The 21,222-nt window shown below is 37.6% G+C and overlaps 1 protein-coding gene across 4 annotated transcripts; it reads left to right on the top strand.

Annotated features, from left to right (window-relative positions):
- The first annotated feature begins 10,542 nt into the window (after nucleotides 1-10,542).
- On the top strand, nucleotides 10,543-15,648 carry LOC109150914 (heterogeneous nuclear ribonucleoprotein Q). Of its 4 annotated transcripts, XM_019298919.1 has the most exons (10): nucleotides 10,598-10,616; nucleotides 10,691-10,746; nucleotides 11,824-12,265; nucleotides 12,380-12,496; nucleotides 12,611-12,751; nucleotides 12,861-13,040; nucleotides 13,279-13,483; nucleotides 14,812-14,993; nucleotides 15,075-15,160; nucleotides 15,240-15,648. In XM_019298919.1, the coding sequence occupies exons 3-10, from the start codon at nucleotides 11,885-11,887 to the stop codon at nucleotides 15,388-15,390; spliced, it is 1,443 nt and encodes a 480-aa protein (XP_019154464.1). In that variant the 5' UTR covers nucleotides 10,598-10,616; nucleotides 10,691-10,746; nucleotides 11,824-11,884; the 3' UTR covers nucleotides 15,391-15,648. The 4 variants fall into 4 exon arrangements, with proteins under 4 accessions (XP_019154466.1, XP_019154464.1, XP_019154463.1 ...); XM_019298921.1 differs by lacking the exon at nucleotides 10,691-10,746 and having other exon boundaries at nucleotides 10,543-10,652; XM_019298918.1 differs by lacking the exon at nucleotides 10,598-10,616 and having other exon boundaries at nucleotides 10,648-10,746.
- Nucleotides 15,649-21,222: the final 5,574 nt, after the last annotated feature.

The raw sequence follows: 21,222 nt of genomic DNA, 5'->3' as shown, positions 1-21,222 counted from the left end.
GGTCTTTTTCTTTGGGATCAAAATAATATCAGTACTGTTTAAACCAGGTGGTAAATTGCGAGAGTCAAGACAACCTATGACAAAGCTCGCGACATCCCCCCTACCACATCCCAAAAATGCTAATAGAAACCCAGATTCATTCCATCCGGGCCCGGTGCCTTATCAGGGAACATTGCAAACAGAGCTGTTTTAACCTCATCTAATTCAAAGGGCCATAATAACAATTCATTCTGTGCCTGAGTGACCCGCGGGACAATTCCCTCGAAAAAACTCTCCCCAGATCCCAGATTTTCAGAGCAGAAAATATGATTGAAATATTCCAAAATAACATTTTTCATAGGCTCCCCTTCCACCCAATCCCCATTATCATTCATTAGTCTAGCAATAGTATTCTTCTTTTTACGATGAGAGGCATACATGTGAAAGAACTTGGTATTGACATCGGCCTCCTTGAGCCAGTGTTGCTTGGCCCTCTACCTCCAGTAGGCATCCTCATGGGCTTCAGTACGGATTAGAAGCTGTTCCAGGGACTGAAACTCAGCAAGCGAGGCCGGGTCAGTGCACCCCCTTAGTCGTTGCTGCTTCTTCTTTAGATCAATAATCTGTTTACCATACTTATTATGCCGATCTCCACCCCATCGTGTTAACCTACTACCACAGTATTCAATACAGTGCTGCAAACCCTGCCCCCTTCCTTCTTGCCATGACTGCTCAACTACCCCTCTACATCTATCCCTCCTCATATAACCACGCTGTCTCAAAACGAAATCCCCTCTTTCTCGTCCCACTCGTCCCTAAGGATTCATAGATACCCAGAAAGATAGCCGAATGATCAAATTTTCGGGTTCTCAAATTCACCACCATGGCCGTTGCCACCATACTACGCCACTCATCTGTTGCCAGGACCGTATCAAGTATCTCCTCAATCCAATTAACTGTTCCCTTCCCCTTCTCCCATGTGTACGGATAGCCATCCATAGGCATCTGAGTCAACCCACAATCCCCAATAGTATCCCCAAAGCCGCGAAGGAGGCTATTCGGATGTGGATTTCCCCCTCTTTTCTCATACTGAAATAATAAATCATTGAAATCCCCCACAACGATCCATGGAAGGCCTGATCTAGCTGATAATGTCCTCAAAAGATCCCATGATTCAGTACGCCTGGTACGTTCCGGGAATCCATAATAACACGTCATACGCCACATCGGGAAACCGATTAAGTTACCTCAACATCAACATAGTTCTTTGAGTAACTAAGGAGCCTTGCCGTATTATTCTTCCTCCAAAACAATGCTAAACCACCACCTAATCCGCTCAAACCACTGCTATCAACATAAAACAATCCTTCAAAGCCAATCTTGACACGAAGACGCTCAGCGTGATCGCGTCCCACTTTAGTTTCCATCAGAAATACAAAGTCGGGTTGCTTACGAGACACCATGTCCACCACTTCCTGAACTGTCCGTGGATTACCCAAGCCACGGCAGTTCCAAGATAACGTACTCATAATGATGGGCGGGACTGCCCAGCAGTGCCCGCCATGAACATGTTTTTTGACACATCGGCCATAGTAGTATCTTCCCCATCAACCCGCCTACCACCCTCATACCCCACCTCCCTCCTCCTCTTAGCCACCGCCTCCACCACCGGTTCGGCCAACTCGCCACTGCCCGAGACCAACAGATCTCCCTCCTCACCCATCCCACCACCCGGCCGGTCCCCCACTGCCCGACCGCCCCATCAAGAACCCTCGGCCTGCCACCCACCGGAACCAACCAACTTTTCCCCACCTCTCTCGGACCCCGACTACCCCCCACCCTCATCTCCGCGCCATAAGGGTATTGTTCAACCGGAACCATAGAGACCCGAGCTTTAACGCAAAATTTATACGAGTGCCCCAATAAACCATAGAAGAAGCAAAAAGTATGCAACCGCTCATACCTGAAGTTGACCCATCACGTGGTCTTGTCACGCTTCAACAGCTTCATACGCCTCCGCAACGGTTTGTCTACTGGAACCGACACCCATATACGGTAAAAGGATATACCAAGGCGCCCCCACAAACCTTTCATCATGTTTAACGAAGGTACCAATAAAGTTATCAATCTGCTCAAGTATTGGTTGTGCCGTATATCCCATGGGAAGATCATGAAGTTGCACCCACATGTCAACAGAATCCAGGGCCACATCAACCGGAAAAACCCCATCTCCAACCAGGCAACACACCAAGGTATTGTTCTCAAAAGCCCACGGCCCTCCATTCAGAACGTAGTCAACATCCGTTTCATAGAAGAAAACGAATAGAAACAGCCCCTTCTAAATCTCCTTCACCGTTACCCCCATCACCGGTTGCCAAACCGAAGCCAAGACTTGCCTCATATACTCCAGTTTTACCAGCTTAGCCATTAAAAACCTGCCCACCAAGGTCCATGTTTGCACCGGCGGAACAGCTCCTTCCTCCACCTCTGTAACACCCCCCAAAAACAAGACCTAAAAACAAGTCTTAACACATGCAAATTAACAACAAAACACTAGCACAGCGGAAGATAGAAAGATAACTGGATAAAAGGAATCCAAAACGGGGTGTTATGCCACGTATACCACACTTGGCATACGCTACGGCGACAATCTGCAATTGTATCACTATCCCAAAAACAACAAACTATAACTAAAGACATTGGCACATAGGCCTCAAAAACACTGTCTAAAGATACAGGTGCTAAGCTACCGGCTCTAGACATCGCGCTTGACTACGCATCACCTGAAAGATACAAAGATAAACATCGGGGCGACGCCCGGTCAGCGAAAGATGCTGGTAACCCACCAATACCGTTAAGTATCATAAATAGGTAGATATATAATATGAAAACCATTTTCGAAACGGAATACATATATATAAGTCAAAAGCCAAGATCAAAAGACAACACAAGACTCACCACTCACAAGGATAACACCGGGAACACATCCCAACCACTAAGGTTAACCACACACAAGGATAAAGACTCACCCAACGGCAACACATGCCAAACAACACAAGCCTCCGTGACTACACACGTCACGAGAGAAGATCACACAACAACGGCTACACAAGCCCTCGTGACATCACCCATCACGAGTTGATATGCCTTCCTTATGCCATGTTCCAACCTTATGGCTACCCCCAACCTTGTACCTTCAAAGCCAACCATTACCTCCAGAAAACTCCTGTACAGCCAAGTCCAACCTTATTCCGCCGGGACCGTCGTCCCCCACCTATAACCACCAACGAAAACCCACCAATTCACGGCAACACATGCCCGGATAACACAATGTTATCCCCCAAACACGTAGACTCAGCCACAACTCCATAATCACGTCATGGCCACCACGAGGACCGCTGCAATACCTTGGTGACTAGCGTCCCATACCACTAATCGTGCAATCCAAGTAGAGCCACACACGCACCACCACTCACACGAAACAAGCAACGGATTGCAAAAGAGGTATGAAACATACTCAATCAAGAGTCAGGTCACCACCCAACGACAACAACGACGCTAGCATTAAGATAATAACTAGCAAGCTCAACAACGGGGAAACTCAAGATAGTTCCAAGGAACACACAAGACACCACACAGTTCAACGAAACACAATGTTGAACACTTAGCACGATTCACAACACCAAAGATCCTACATGGATACTTACCATAAAGCTCTAGACCTACGAAACATCAAGAAGACGCTCAAATAGTTCCACAAAAGAACAACGGGAGGCCAAAAGATCAAAGACCGAGACAAACAAATCACGGGGAACAAATCCCATCTCAACTCCAACGTGTTCCCCGCGGGTGGACCCACGGGCCCGTGGGTACAACACCCACATTCCCGTGTACCGGCGGGTGGGCGGCGGGTAGGGCTCTCCCCGCCGTTCCACCCGCGGGTACACGCTCTTGTGTAAAACAATCCCTTCGGGGATTTTCTCCTTCAAACACAAATTCAAGTCCAACACATGCCAAATCTCACCAAACACAACAAAATGACTTGAACCAAGGAAAATGCCAAGCAATGGCACAAAGGAATCCTAAACACAAGCTCTAGATATGCAATATCACAAGATAAATGCATAAACTCTCACATTTCATAGCAAAACACAAATAGAAGCCAAGAAATCATATATAGGTAAGCAAAATAGGTTTTGTAGAGCATGGGTTACCTCTTGAAGACCAAAAGACTCTTCTTACACCACAACAAGCTCTCCACTAAGCTCACTAGCCAAACCCACTTCAAGATCAAACCAAAAGATCATAAAGATCCAACCTTTAAGAAAAAGACAACTAAGATGGAACCAAAAAGACTAGACAAGCTTAGATCTTACCCTTCTAGATGCCAAAATAGAGGAAAGATTGAATCTTGGGAGCAAAACTTGGAATCTTGACAAAGGCTTTTTTTGGCTTGAAGAACAAGCTACTCTTCTATTCTAGAGAGAAGGTAGAGATATTTTCTAGGAAATGTAAAGGATGAAAAATGAAGAAGTCTTCTACGTTTAGGTTACAAAACTAGCTCTTGGTGAAAAGACAAGGATACCCTTACTAACTCTTAGAAAGTGTAAGGAACAAGGGAACTCCTCTCAAAGCACAAGGTACAACACCACTTAAAGATTGACTAGTCAAATACTAGTCCTTGAGTATCAAAAATCAGGATTTTAGGAATCAATTCCTCAAAAGAAATAGAATTAATTACTCAATTAATACATGGTTTGGAGTGTGGATTTTTGGGGTGTCACAACCTCCTCCTCGACCGGAGCAAAGCTCTCTTCCTCCTCAACGATAGCAATGTCCGCCCATCGCATTGCCAAAGCAGCAACACGGTTAGCGGTTTCGTCGTTCGCCATGTAGTACTCTATCGCCCAGATCAGCAACAAACGAAACAACTTTGACGAACAGCGGCAAACCTCCAAGCATAGACCGAAAACACCGCCGGAAAAAGAAACAAGGTAGCAAAACCCTAGAAACCTAGAGAGAGAATTTTTTTAGTACCCACCACAATGTCTACTTTATTTGTAAGTACTAGGTTTGCATATTTAGTTGTTAAAGATTGCATAGTTAACCGTTCAAGTTTGCACAGTGAAGTTGATGATAATTACAAAAATGCTACTGCATTTTAAAAAAAATATGACTAGATCCATCAAATTTTTACATATGTAAAGTTGAGATTGATTCTTATTTCTTTCTTAAAATAGACAACAGTTTGAAACCATTTTGTATTAACAAAAAAAAAAAAAGAGTTACATAGAAAATGGTAAAAAACTATTGTCTATTAGTTTATTGTCATTTTATAGATAACAACAACAACAAAAGTAGTGTCATTTTATTAATTCGACAATGGTCAATTCTAAGACTTTCAAACACACAAAGAATAATCATCTAAACAAGAATTATGACTATGAATTGCCACTCTCAAGATACATCAATTTTAAGTCATTCCTCTATTTCTCATATTCTCAGTGGAAAATAAAGATTGCATCAACTCCATTTCCATCCTCTATCTTTCATAAAAATATGAATTATTCAATAAGTGGTTTAAAATCTTGACTCAACTCTTGTTGTTGCAAGAATTTCTCCATAAACATGTTAATGAATGTTGTGAATCAAATATTAACAAGATACAAGCATAAATCCATTATAATCTCAAAGAACCCTAGATTAAAAATTCTATCCTTAATGCAATAATTACAAATAGAGCATCTAGATAGATAATACAATCCTAACTCAATCCCTTAAACAAACTAATCACACATAATAAGTATAAGGTAAAAAACACAAGTATAAAACATTAGCATCACAATGAGAGAGGTAAGAGAGAAATATAATTTACGGAGTATCTATGAGAGAAATTCAAGTGTTGATCATTCAATACAAGCTTCCGAAATTTGAAATAACTTAAACCTAAGCATAATTTAACCTAAAAATATGAAGGGAAATGAGAGAAAAGAGATAGGCTTCGTCTAGATGTCAGAACCAAGGAAAATTGCAAAAAAAAAAAAAAAGCGATTAAACACTATACAAAGTACGGATGTACGAGTAGGTACACACTAGTAAGTATCGATGCACCTGGCCATACAGCTAGCATATCGTGGTACGCGCCGTATACACCTTGACCAGATTTTGTTCCTTAAAACTCTTGTATTCTAGACGAACTGCACCATAAGCATACGTTTGGTGGCACACACCTTGTATGTGCTACAATGCTCCACTTGGCTCTAACCTCTTCCAAAATACATGAAAAATCAATCTTTTCAACTCAAACATGGAGAATTGTGCCTAAACAATAAAACCTATCTACAAATTATTTCTACATGTTATTTTACTATTAATCTAATGCATATAAATATAAGGAAGATTTTGTAAAAAAAAAAATATAAAGAAAGAAAAGAATCAGTTATTAATAATTTATATTAAAATTACAAGGACCAGGACTATGTGGTCTAATGGTATCCGGGTTGGACTTCCATTTGGAAGATTGTGATTTCGAGCCTCAGTGGAGGCGTTATTGGCTCTTTGTGTTTCAGTAGGTTGAGAAAGTATATGAACAGATACTACATTGTAATAGAGCTAGTAGCATTCAAAAAAAAATATATTAAAATTACAAGGCATTATTTTACTATTAATCTAATGAATATAAGAAAGATTTATTCTAAAATTATTTCTGCGCATTATTTTACTATTAATATAATGAATATGAATATAGAGAAGATTTGTAAAAAAAAAAAAAAAGGAAAAAATTGATTATTAATAATTTAGATTAAAATTACAGGCCGTTATTTTAATATTAATCTAATCAATCAATATTATTATTAAAAATAAAATCCCCCCTTTTAACTTCTCGAGCAATATATATATATATATATATATATATATATATATATATATATATATATATATATATATATATATATATATGATTGGGAAATAATTAATGTTACAATTAATTACCAACATTATTATTATTACTAGCTATAAATATAAAATAGCCACAACATCTTTTACTAAAAAAAAAAAAAAAAAAAAAAAAAAAAAAAGAAGCACAACATTTGAAAAATAAAATAGCTATTTTTTTTCTCGCCCATAACAAAGGATTACATTTATTGAATTAATGGAGTTATTAAATGTTATGATATTAGGTTTAAGGATTCCGATTCCCGATTAATATAAAATATGAAACGATGCAATATTAGTTAAATCTCTGGCTTTACAATGAAAGTCTATTTGATATGCTTTTGTTATTTATGGTGGTTCTTGGGATTACAATATTAATTAAATTTTTGATGAAAGCCTATTCAATATCTGAAACATTGCAATTAATGCAAGCCTCTACATATAATTTTTCTCCATCTCAAATGCTTCAAAGAAATGGCAAAAGCGAGAAGGGATGAAGAAAACAAATGTTGCGGACTGTGGGTCAATTATTGGACTTCAAAATTAAAAAAAAAAATCATTTAAGCCATAAATAAAAATTTAAATATATATAAATGTATATATCGTATGGGTCTTTAATGTTTTTCTGGATGTCTAAACTTAGGACTTTTAAAAGAAAAAAAAAATACATTTGAATTATCTCTACAAAAAGTGGTCTTGGACTTATAAAATGACATTTGAGTTTATTGAATGCCATGTGCATAAAGAATATATTATATATTCATATAAAAAAATATGTTCAATTAGAGTTTAAATTTACTCATACGAAATTTGAAATTTACTTTCTAAATGTAATTATCTTAGTTATTATTCGTATTGAGAAAATTATAATATAGATGAAATACAATTAAGAATAAATCCGGGTTGGACTTCCATTTGGAAGATTATGAGTTCAAGCCTTAGTGGAGGCGTTATTGGTTCTTTGTGTTTCAGTAGGTTGAGAAAGTATATGAACAGATACTACAATGTAATAGAGCCAGTAACTTTCAAAAAAAAAAAAAAAAAACAATTAAGAATAAATCAATGTAATTATGAAAATTCTCTCTATAAGTTTATTTGAATATGTACATAATTAGAGATTATATTAACCATACAAAATTTTAATTATAATTTTGTATTCTATAAAAATAATAAATACTTGACCAATAGAAGCTCAAAAATATTATTATATTAAACAATTTAAAATATTTTTATTTTTTCTATTTTTTTTATTTATATTAATAATAACATAATTTTTTCCCCGTGCATCGCGCGGGTGAATTACTAGTATATATATATATATATATATATATATATATATATATATATATATATAGTACTTGGCAACAATATATTATTGTTCTACTTACTGAATAATAATATATAAGTGTAGCTCAAGATTTTGTAATAATTGAGCAATAAATAATTAAATTAATAATGGTATATAAATGGATCCAACATTATTAAACAATTGGTGTTAATTAAGGCATATTATCTACATATGGCATTTATAAACTTATTTTAGAACCATATATTGCAAGCTCAATGATTTGTTTTATAACTGAATTTTTGTGCATGTTCCCAATTTTTATATTCAATGGTATTCAATAGAATCCATACATCCTCCAAGTCTTTGGTATAAGTTATTACATTCTTTGTTTGTTGGTATCAGTTTGATAGATTATCACAGAATTATAAAAAGATTGATAACATGAAGTTCGTTACTATCTTTTATTTAGAGTGAATTGACGTAAATGACTCACTAGGCTACTGCCACATTTATTCTAATTTTACATTTTTTGATGTCTAAGTGAAACCAAAATATATATACAATATAATAATTAAGTTTGAAGTGTATCATTTGAGATATTTGTTTAGTTTACTCATTATATTAGCGGTTCACAGATAGCAGATTGTGTTAGCGATTTTGACCAGCGGATTGTTTCAGCAGTTTATAAAAAGATGCTTGGTAAAATTAGTTGTTTAGATTAGCGGCTAACATGTAAAAAGACCTAAAAAGACATTCATAACAATAATAATAATATTATTATTATTATTATTATGAACTTTATTATATAATAATGAAATTAAAAAAAAAAGTAATACTATCTAATAAGATAAAAATAATAACAACAACAACAACAACAATAATAAATAAAACAATAAAAAAAAGATAAACGGATGGGATCATTTTGATCCCACATCAAAAGTAGAAGGGAAAGAGGGGGTTGAACTCCTCTATAAAAGGAGTTCAACTCCCCTCTTTCCAACCCTTCCCCATCTGATGTGTTCCCACATCGGGTGGGGAAGATAAAACGAGCCTAAGGCTCTTTTATTTAATGAACCTTAGGCTCCTGTGAAGTTAAATTTTTACCAAACAAAATTTTTGGTGTTTTGATATAGTCAAAACGCTAAAAATAGCGGATTCGTAATTTACTAAAAATAGCGCATTGAGAAATAAATTTTAATTGTATAAATTGAAATAAAAAATAAATCTATTTCGTGCAACGTAGTGTGGAAATACTAGTTCTTAAAATAATTGAATAAATCGAAATAAAAAATAAATCTATTTCGTGCAACGTACTTGTGGAAATACTAGTTCTTAAAATAATAATTTACATTGCAAAAGTTTAGTGTCATTTTAACCCAACCACAAAAACATAAATGTAAAATAATTAAGTGGAGCCGCTAGCGTTACCAACAACAAAAACATAAATGTAAAATAATTAAGAGGAGCCGCCAGCGTTACCAAAAGGTCACTATGTGCGTTACAGAAAGGCCACTGTGGGCGTTACCGAAACACGCTAGCTGAATGTAGACATGCTTTTTTATTTTTTATTTTTTATTTTTTAACTCCATCTTGTAGGAGAAAAAAAAATTACAAAAAAGCTCCTCCCATGATTTAAAAATCTCACCTCATATTTTTTATTTTGAAATAAAGCAAGGATACCATCAAAACTAAAATATTATAACAAATCTATTCCGTGCATCGCACGTGTGGAAATACTAGTTCTTAAAATAATAATTTACATTGCAAAAGTTCAGTGTCATTTTAACCCAACAACAAAAACATAAATGTAAAATAATTAAGAGGGGCCGCCAGCAAGTGGCCACTCTGTGCGTTACCGAAAAGTCACTATGTGCGTTATAGAAACAAGCTCGCTAGACGTAGGCGTGTTGCCATATGCTTATTTTTCAGTTTTTATTTTATTTTTAATTTTTTAAAACTCCATCTCGTATGAGAAAAAAATACTAAAAAACTCCTTCCATTAGTTAAAAATCTCACCTCATATTTTTTGTTTTGAAAAAACTTTTTCAATAATCACTCTTGGGGATGTTCTTATACTTATGCCCTTATACGTTATTTTACATGTAATCAGAGTAAATTACTAATTTACCAAACACCTTTCTATTACCAGTTAATACTATTGGTTGATCAAATTAACTAACACAATCAACTATTTATTAAACCAATTAGCTATTAGCTATCAACTAATTTCTTAAAATATAGAGGAAATGGAACTTGGGGAATTAATTGGGGCAAAAATGGAATTAAATTAAAATAAGAAAATAAGAAAAATACCCCGATGGAGGATCGTTCCGAAAAGGTAGCGAACCGGGCGGTCTGGGAAGGCAAATGTAGGCAAAGCGCTAGGGCGATTCTGGAAGGGAAGCATATTTTGGTACTTCTGCGTCTTCTTCTTCTTCTCTTCTTCTAGGTCTGTTTTCTCTCTCTCACACTTTTCATTCGTTTCAGAGTCCACAGAGCAAACAGATAAGCAAAATTCCTCTCCAATTGATATTTAATTTTGGGTATGCTATGAAAAGCCCTAACACTTACTCAATCTCTTCTATCTCTTCTTCTACTTCCACTGATATATGTTGTTCTTCTCACACGCTACATACATACACTCTCTATACTCTGCAACTCTTGTATTTCTGCCCTTTCTCCTTCCCGCCTGTGCTCCCAAGGTTTCTTCTTCGCTCTTTGCGTGCCCTCTGTTCTTTTTCTTATTTTATTTTTAAAAAATGAAATTTTAGCATTTATTTTCTGCTCTGAGATTTGATTTTTATGGATAGGTATTCGATTCATAGGATCTTAGTTAATAGTGTTGTTCATTGGTTTTTCGGGCTGCATATTTGTTTTTGATCTCTGATCTTTATTCCTCAGATTTTTTCTGATCTTTTCAGTTTTATTTTATTTTCTTTGTGGGGAAGCATTGGGGTGTATTTTCTTTCTTCCAGCATAAAGTTGGATGCTTTCAACTTGCATTGTGGTGTGGGTATTTCATGTGCTTTCATTAAATTATGCACTCTGGAATTGTTGTTTCTGTGGTTTCATTTTGGGTACAGATAAGTTACATTGTTTCTGTGGTTTCATTAATATGGTTTTTAATGAGGATTTCATTTGTGGTGCTAGGAGTAGCTGTAACCATCAAACAGAAACTGTAGAAAGCTATTTTTGCAAGGCTTTATTGTTCTTCTGGGATATCTGCTCTATGAACAAATTTTGCATGCATTCTTAGAAGAGTATATTTATTTCACTATGGGATGAGACGTAACATAATATTTTTGACTACTGAATAGAGAACCAGAATTGAGAAGGTTTTGAATTTGTTGTTAAATTGAGATTCATTTTATAGTTTCTGCCCCAGAAATGAGTCATAGGATAGGCATGTTTCACTCAAATGCAATGGAAACGGATGGCAGAAGTAATATCCCCTTCCCTCTAGCTGTTAGTAGGTTAACTTTCTCTGCATGATTACTTTGTGATGTCTTTGTAATTGCAATAAGGCTGGAATAATATACTGAAGTTCTTGATTTTTTGTACTGCTTATTATGTGATGTTATTGATTATAACATTAATTTAACGTTACTGTATGTTTGCAGGCAACAGTGGCTTTGTTCAACTTTTTACTTGGATGAAAAGATCTGGTGTGTGAAGTAGTCAATGGCTGACAACACAGAAGTGGACGATAGGGTGGATCTTGATGATGATAATTACATTGAAGAGGATTATGATGTTGAAGAACAGATGGAAGATGAAGCAGCTGGAGATGGTGGTGAGGAAAACAATGAAGAACAGCCAGAGGATATAGGAAGTGGGGATAGTGGGGAAGAGCAGTCACCAGATAAAGGTGATGCTGTTGCTGAAGCCATAGATGATGAAGAAAAACCTGGTGCTTCCTTGAATGGAGATGAGAGAAAGAAGTTTGCTGATCTTCTTGATCTTCCTCCTCATGGGTCTGAAGTTTTTATTGGTGGGCTGCCTAAAGACATTTCGGAAGAAGACCTGAGGGATCTCTGTGAACCAATGGGCGAAATTTTTGAGGTTGGTCTGCATTCATAAAGAAAGTGAAAGTTTTGAATATCTCTTAACATATGTTTGTAATCCAATTTATATTTGTTGCAACTGCCATTATTTCTAAATTTGCTTCATTTGCAGATAAGGGTCATGAAAAATAGGGATACTGGAGAAAGCAAGGGTTTTGCTTTTGTTGCTTTCGGAACGAAAGATATTGCCCAAAAGACCATTGAGGAGTTGCATAACAAGGAATTCAAGGTATGTTTGCAACAATCTCTAGCCCTTGACTAGTTTTTCATGTTATTGGGATTCATTTTTCTGATGCACGATATTGTTTTGTTTATCTTATATATATATGTCTTCTCAATTCAGGGCAGAAGGTTAAGGTGTTCACCGTCAGAAAATAAATACAGATTGTTCATTGGTAATGTTCCAAAGAGCTTGTCTGATGAAGAGTTCAAAAAAATCATAGATGAGACTGGTCCTGGTGCAGAAAACATAGAACTCATAAAGGTGTCTGTTGATTGGTTGAGCATTAGAATGGAATGTTTATGCTTTCATTGGCATTTTAGTATCCTAGATTTACTTCTCACCTGACAATACTACTAATATCTGGCTGCAGGATCCTCAAAATCCTTCACGTAACCGAGGATTTGCTTTTGTTGAATATTACAATAATGCATGTGCAGATTACTCCAGGCAAAAGATGTCAAATGCTAACTTTAAGTTGGATGGTAATACACCAACTGTCACCTGGGCTGATCCAAAGATTACACCTGATAATTCTGCTGCTGCTACTCAGGTATTGAACCTTACACTGGAGCTTGCAGTATATTTAATAATTATGGGCAAAAAGCTCACTGGCATTTTGGTGTATGGTTTTTAGTTTTTTTCTGCATAAATGCATTATAGTAATTGGATTTAGTTTAACTTTTAAGAGAACTCTTATTAGAAGTATGAATGAGGTTATGTAGATGATTTTTTTTTTTTGGGTTTGATATTTTAACTGTGGTTTACATGTCTGTGACATCTTTTTATAGGTCAAGGCTCTATATGTGAAGAATATTCCTGAAAATACACCTACCGAACAATTGAAGGAACTCTTCCAACGCCATGGGGAAGTTACAAAGGTTGTTATGCCACCAGCTAGAAGTGGTGGAAAACGGGACTTTGGGTTTGTTCACTATGCAGAAAGGTCTAGTGCATTGAAAGCCATCAAAGAGACTGAAAAATATGAAATTAATGGTATTGCTCTTGCTAATTTCTTGACCTATATGGATGGAATCTAAACAATCATAATTACAGCACAAGAGTGACCTTTTAGATATTGGGAAATAGATTCTTGACCTACACAAGGTAGCAAAAACAAAAAAAAAAAAAAAGAAAAGAAAAAAAAGGTAACACAAATATACCCTAAAATTAGAATCAGACTCATTTCAAATTTCTCATTTTTTGGAATGGTAGCCTACATGTTTTAAATTCTGCTCAGAGTTTGGGTAATGATCCAACCAGTGTCAGTTAAATGATTATTGTAAGTAATAATATATAGTTAAGATAGCTATACAAATTCAAAATTTATATATTGGGAGTATAAACAGTCATAATTACAACACAAGAGTGATGTTTTAGATAGTGGGAAATAGATTCTTGACCTATACACGGTAGAAAAAAAAAGAGGTAACACAAATATTCCCTAAAAGTAGAATTAGACTCATTTCAAATTTCTCACTTTTGGAATGGTAGCTTACATTGTTTCAAATTCTGCTCAGAGTTTGGGTATTGGTCAACCCGTGCCAGTTAGATGACTATTACAAGTGATAATATATAGTTAAAATAGCTATACAAATTCAAAATTTAGATAGCTTTCACTTAAACATATACCAAAGTATAAATTTCAGAGACAAGAAAACATTTATGAAGTGTAATATGCCAAGTTTATAGTTGATTATAAAATAACTAGTGTCCATTATTGTAATCAGAACTTCTTGTTTTAAAAGAGAATTTCTGAACCATTCCAGGATACTAACATTTCATATAGTACCTTTGAATGAGTGGTAAAGTGTGTGTGCCAGCAAAGTATATTGGGTTTATGGCAGGCATTTGGCTCCTCCCGTGAGCAAATATCAGTTGTATTGTTTTACCAGGAACTAGCAAAACAAAAATCTTTAAAAAGAAAAACTATAGCCTAGTCCATAATCATGCCCTTATACAGTTCACCAATTATAGCCTGGTTGAGGTAATATTTCCTGGTTTCCAGTATTAGCAGCAAGGCACATTGTTTTGGTCTAGACCAGGGCCCTATTTCTGTTGAAGCTGCTGGTTTTGTCTGGGTTTACAGTTTTAAAATGGTTAAAGATGTCACTAGATTCATGCTGTTGTCAATTATCTCAAGAAAAACTTACGGGCTTGAAATTCTAGTAAAATTCTATCCATATATGGCATGTGATTTGGGACGGTTGAGAAATCTCCAAACCATGGAAAAACCTTGCTGAGGTGAATGTTAGTTTAGTTTCATTGCAAGAATTGTTTTTCAATAGAATACATACTTATATGATGAATGTATATGATTGCAGGTCAGGTGTTGGAAGTGGTTCTTGCAAAGCCTCAGACTGAAAAGAAGTTTGACATGTCTAATCCTCACAATCCCATGCCCCATCCAAATTACATTCCTCATGCAGGGTATGGTGGTGGTTTCCCTGTGAGTCCTTATGGGTCTGTAACTACTGGATATGGTGCTACTGCTGGATTTCAGCAGGTACTTGTTCGAATTCCCTCACCCCTCTTCTCTTCATTGCCTTTTGTTTTCTCGAGTTTATATTATATCATGGTTTTGCAGCCTATGATATATGGAAGAGGGCCGATGCCAGCAGGTATGCAGATGGTGCCAATGGTTCTCCCAGATGGCCGAATTGGCTATGTACTGTAAGTTTCCATTTCTATATAGTGATTTTGGGTTGGCGTGGAGAGTTTTTGATGTTTACTAAGTCGGAAGTTGATGCAGTCAGCAGCCAGGTGGTGGAGTGCAGATGCCAAGTGCTCGACCCCGAAGGAATGACAGAAGCAATGGGGGTGCGGGTGGAGCACAAGGTCGAGGTGGATCTAGTAGTAGCAATGATGATGCGAATCGTAGTAGGCGTTATCGGCCATACTGATTGGTAATTGGTATCTCATAACATGTAAGCTAAGCTCTAAAAGGCAGACCCACTCGTGGGGTTAATTTGATTTTATCTTCCTTTTTTTTTTTCCATCATAAGAAAAACCAAAAGAGAGCAGTTGAGTTTAGTTAGACCCCCCTCTGTAGCCAACTTGTTTATGATTTAATGTAAGTGACTGTTGTGGAGCTTTGATTGAGAGTTGCATTAATCGTTGGTTTTGGGGTAGCCTACTTTCAATTCTATTGCTATTTTTGATGTGTGTGAAGTATCTTAGGTACAGATACAGTTGTCAGTTGTGTGGGTGTAAATACTAAATATGGCCTGGCCTAGCCTACCATTCTCCTTTAATTTCATCGCTGAAATGATATTACACGTTTCACGTGAAATAATCTCATAGAAAATTTATTTTGCTCAGAGAAAATTTATTTGGTAGCCTGATCAAACTTTAACTGTCGAAGGCACTTTTAAGTTTATACTATATCCAGACTAATCTCTATTAAAGTGTTGGTATTCTCTTAAGAGGGATGAGAGTGTACAGTCACTCATAAGTTATTATTATTATTGTTACGGAGTAAGAGATTTCTACTAATTTTATACGGAGTATAGTTGGCATGTTATTTCTGTATTTAGTTTGGTGCGGACACAGCTTTATTTTAGAGACAAATTTCTAACATTCACGTGTTGTTTAGGCTTTTTATTTTTTCTATTTGGTGTTCTGTCGCAATTTCACTTATGAAAAATTGCAAATTTTCTAGGCACTTGGGACAACCTGTACACACCTGCTATGTCACCCAATAAGTAATTTAGACTAAGGGTGTGTTTGGAAATCTGAAAAATGTCTTCTGAAAAATATTTTTTGAATTTTTGGTGTTTGGTTAGGGAAGGAAAAGACAAATTAAAGAAAAATCACATATGGTCAATGAAAAATAACTCCATTTTTCCATACTTACCTCTTTTTTTTTTTTTTTTTTTTTTTTTTTGGAAAAGTCATTTTACATTCTTTGCTTCTCTCTTCAGATGCTCTGCCTCCATCACAGGCTCGTCATTGGTTTCTGCCGCCGTAAACCAGTTCTCTGGTTTTCGGTTGCGGAAACTAGAGAACTTCTCTGGATTCTGTATCGGAAACCAGCTATGATTTTCGATGCGGAAACCAGTTGTGAACTGGTTCCGATGCGAAATTTAGTGTCTCTAGTTTTCGCAGCCGGAAACCAAAGCCACTGGTTTCCGGCTGCGCCAACGGAAACCTCTGTTTATGCTTGCTGTGAAAATCATTTGTGGGGCTTGCTGATTCTGTGGATTGTATCTCAAAGATTTTTAATTATTTTATTGGTATTAATGCTAAATTGGAGTCATTCTCATTTGAGTTTGTAGAGTTTTATTTGTGGTTATGTGCTAGATTGTGATTATGCGCAAAATTCTATTTGTGGTTATGCTAAATTGGAGTCTTTCAATTGTTTGTTATAATCCCCACAAAACAATAAAAAAATATTTTTTGGGTATATAACAATTAAAATGTTGAAGTATACAATTATGTTCATTTTTCTATTCATTTTCTGGAAAATGAACCAAACACAAAAGATAGTGCCATATCATATTTATGATTCACTTACAGTGCAGCCAAACACAGTAAAGGAAAATGTTTTCAAAAAAAAAAATGACTTATTTTCCAAAAAATATTTTTCAGAAGTCATTTTCTTACTTTCAAACAGACTTAAGTTTATTTTTGTAATACTTTCTCAAAGTGGATTATAGTGCCATATCATATTTGTAATTCACTTACTATTTTATGATTTTATGTACATATTTACAACAACAACAAATGGCCGCCTCTTTAAGAAAGGGAGTGAGAGTGGTCGAAGCTAGTGAATTGAATACCAGACGGGGTAGCTTTCATTATCTAAAATGAAGAACATCTCCCACCAAAAGATCAGTCCAATAATACCACGATGGGAGTTTGCGTGTCTCGGTAGGAAAGAGATCACCGGAGTATAGCACAAGATCACAGGGTGCTTGATAATATTCCATTCCTTGAAAGCCGGTGAATACAAGAGCCCCCGGGGGGGATTGAGGGAGACGGATAGAGACAAGTAGTAGCCGTATGAAAGCGATACTCTAACCGCCGAGTCAAGTAGGTCAAGCTGAGTCAGCTCTTGTGGAGAAGAGGAAGCCAGCTCATTTCGGACCCCAATGGTCAGCAACGGGAGCAATGAGAGCAAATCTGGTGATGAGGCGGGGGCGAAACGCAACTCTGGTTTCCGTGTATGGATTCGCGGTGTGAAAATAGAACCGCTGGAAAATAATATGCTTTCGCTCTTCCCTTCCCAACCCCGGCTCCGGGGGCGAGTCAAAATTTGAAAAAGAGAATTGTTCCATTTTCCCTTTTCTTGTCCTTTTACCGGATTCGGACTGAATAGTCTGGATTCTCCCGTCGAGAGTCATTTTTAAAGCGCTAGCTGCAATCAAACTAAAGCGCTAACTAGAAAGTGCTTCGAAAGGCGCCGGCTACTCCTAGCTACCGCTATAGTTAGGTAGCATAATAAGAAAAGCGAAGGTGAGCCCTGGAACGGAGAAGCGCTTAGAGCCCCCTTCCATCAATAGGTACTCCCAAGGCATCGACCACACGCCCTAGCCATCAAGCCTATCCATGTTCATCAATGAACATGAAAAAGAACTTCGGGGCTGCCGCGTAGAGGAAGTTCCCTTTTTGTTTTTTTTTAGAGCCGTTTTGGCGGGAAATCCTGTCACCTTGATGTGATGGGCTGAAGTGAAGTGCACAGCCCGGTAGCCTCTTTAGGCTTCCCCCTTTGGGGGGGGGGGGTGACCAAGTTCCTTGCCAACTGCCAACTATCACGTTGAAACTATTGAATAGGAGCTAGTTACCTTTCCCCTCCCACCTCCCTCCACAAGACCCTCTTTATCTTTTTTTTTTTAGGAATTCCTGATATCCAAGGCAGCTTATCACGGTTCAGAAGAGGGTAATTCCTTCAGTTGCACTAGTGAACGAACAAGATACGGGTTGAGAAGGGGGAGTTAGCAAAGTTAGACAAGATTGAAATCTTCAATCGGCTGAGGCCCCCTTTAACGTTCAGTAGAAAGCATATATTTATGTTTCTTCAATCTTAATACCAAATTCATATTTCCTCCTTTTTTGTAGTTCGATTTTACTTGCATCAATCACTTACCACCGAACGAAGCACCTAAGATCTCAGATTGACATCTTGATACACTGATTTACCATAATAATAAATAGAGTCAATGGTGACTCCTAGGGTAGGATAGGATGAGCAGTGAGAGTGGATGAGGAAAGGGAATCTCCAACCCAACGAGCGGGGGGCCCCATAAAAGAATAAATTAAAATCATGAAAATCTCAATCCGAGTGCGAACAAGCGAGTCATCGGTCCGGGGAAAGAAAAGGACCGCCTTTGAAAAAAGCCGTTGCTTGTTCCTTTTGAGCCTAATTCTAATTTCTAGCTGCCCGCGAGCTCTTTACCCTCAAATTCAAACATGTGGTTTCGCTTCTCTCCTGTTAAGTCGAGTGCCTTACGCTCCTACTCCTCCTCCTTCCCGGGTTGTCTTGATTTCCGATTGATGAACAAGAAGAAAAATGGAACAATTCTCTTTTACACGAAAACGAAGACCTTCGAGAACAAATATTGCCTTGGGAGTACCTATTGATGGAAGAGGGGCTCTAAGCGATCACGAGCGAAGACGTGTCGAAGTGATTTTATTTCAAGCTATCTAGTTTTAGAACAAGGACATCATCGCTACCTCCGCCAACAATTGGCGAGGAAGTATATATTATAGCAATCACGCTTAAAGTATAAATGAAAGGAGTGGAACAAAGTGTCGCTTCGGGAAACATGGCTGACCGTACCTAGTGCTTAGTTAGTCGTTTCTCTTTTCTTTGCTTTGAAAGTGTTGTTCCTAAGTAATCGTTGTTGTTCATTGGATTCTGGAGGATCGGATCTGTCAAGAACGGGCTGACGACTACAGGGGAAGCGGCTGACTGCAGTCCCAGTGATTTCGTATTCGGTCAAAATCTTGGCTAATTGATCGAAGTGGGTAGCTCTCAATCGATCTTTTCTAGGATTCCTTATCACGCCACACATGGAGATCCTTTATGATGGTATGTTACATGGCCCTATTATAATAAAGTAGGAGTCACTCTTTTACTTCTGAATATTTGAAGATCGAGGAAAAAATAGGACAATTATGAAAGGGGGGGGGGGGGGGGGGGGCACTAAACCTTATGTTGTGAGGAAGGGGTTTATGAAAAATTGGGTTGGTCCACTCTATTAATGGACAATCTCTCCGGGGAACCAAGGCTTCTTTTACTTCTAAATCAAGAGAAGGTTTCAGAACACCTGCTCGTCGGCGATTACGACATCATCGCCGAGCACCGCATAACGATAAAAGACACGCTGATGATATACCTGAGGATATGTCTTAACCTGCTCTTTTTCACGAATACTTTATTGATATGATATTAAACGTCGCTTATATTTCCAACAATCCGGATAGGCGGAAGGATCCATGTCCATCCCAATAGAATCTTATGAATCAAGCACGGCACACTTTCTATATCTCCTCCAGGGCTTGTTGTGGGACTCCTCTGCCCATTTGACTCAATGGGTAAGGGGCGCGGAAGCAACCACAACTAAAAGAAAGAAAATGAATGAAGGAAGAAGGCATTACTTCTTGAAACGTGCCAAGCTTAAAAGAGGGCTAGGCCAGAACAGAACCTTTCTTGCTCGTCTCTTGATTGAAATGGAAATGTATTTGGCTGCCTCCCTTTGACGTTATTTTGGCCGAGTTTATCGTCCATCCGGCTCGCTACGCCCCTGTGAAACTGTCCCTAGCCAAAATTACTCTCGTAATAACTGCTTTATAAGGTAAGCAACTTCGATCCTTGAGGTGCATGGAAAAAAAAAGGTAGCACCGAAGAAAGGAAAGAGCGAGATAGTGGGTTTTGTTGTTCCCGCGAAGTTCTATCTTTCAAAAAAAATTGATGGGTTCGGCGTGACCTTAACAGCCTTTTCAGAAAGCCCTTTCTCCAAGAAATTCAATAGGCAGCTCTTCCTCCTACGGATTCAACGGCATCGGAAGAGCGGTTAACACCGATTGATCGAAAGTTGTAGGCGCGGGACATTTTGTGGAGCACCACTCAGAGAGAGGCAAAGAAAAAGCAAGATAGCTAGCAACCCTTACCATCCTTATGGGTTGATGGCAATGACATATCCTATAAAAAGTTTCTCAACCTTGGCTGGCGCCAGAACTGCTTCCCCACTCCCCTCCAGCTGGAATTTCATCAGTTCCAGACTCAAGTGCATGTTCATCCATCTCCATTCCAAAGGCATCCATTGAGCAAATATAGGTTCGATCAAGATTTGCTTCTACCGAACTCGCTCTAATGGAAGAATTTTGAATATGGAACCGCCTTACCCGTCATTGAAACACAAGCTGGAGACATATCGGCCTATATTTCTTCGTTCTCCTCGCTCTGAACCTTATTCAAAGCATTCTATCTAGTTGGAAATTGTTGGTTCTGTGGGTGAAATAGAATCCCGCCATCTTGGGTTTGGGGATCGTGGTCGCCCGTCTCCGGTTTGCCGGCCGATAAGATCTCTGAGATTGACCAGCCAGCTGGGTTGCTCGGTAGAAGTTTGATGGAAAGGGGATAATAAACAACGTTCTTGACTTCGTAATATTTGCAACGCTTTCATATACGGAGTAAATAAAATCGAAATCGCATCCCTAAGCTGTAAGTCTTGTGGGGAGAATGTCATATTAAATCATTCATGCTCAAGATTTTAGCAAATGTGGAGAAG

Source organism: Ipomoea nil, unplaced genomic scaffold (genome assembly GCF_001879475.1).
Source record: "Ipomoea nil cultivar Tokyo-kokei standard unplaced genomic scaffold, Asagao_1.1 scaffold2280, whole genome shotgun sequence".
NCBI lineage: Eukaryota > Viridiplantae > Streptophyta > Magnoliopsida > Solanales > Convolvulaceae > Ipomoea > Ipomoea nil.
The sequence above is the reverse complement of the archived record's forward strand: the minus strand, read 5'-3'. Positions and strand labels throughout refer to the sequence as shown.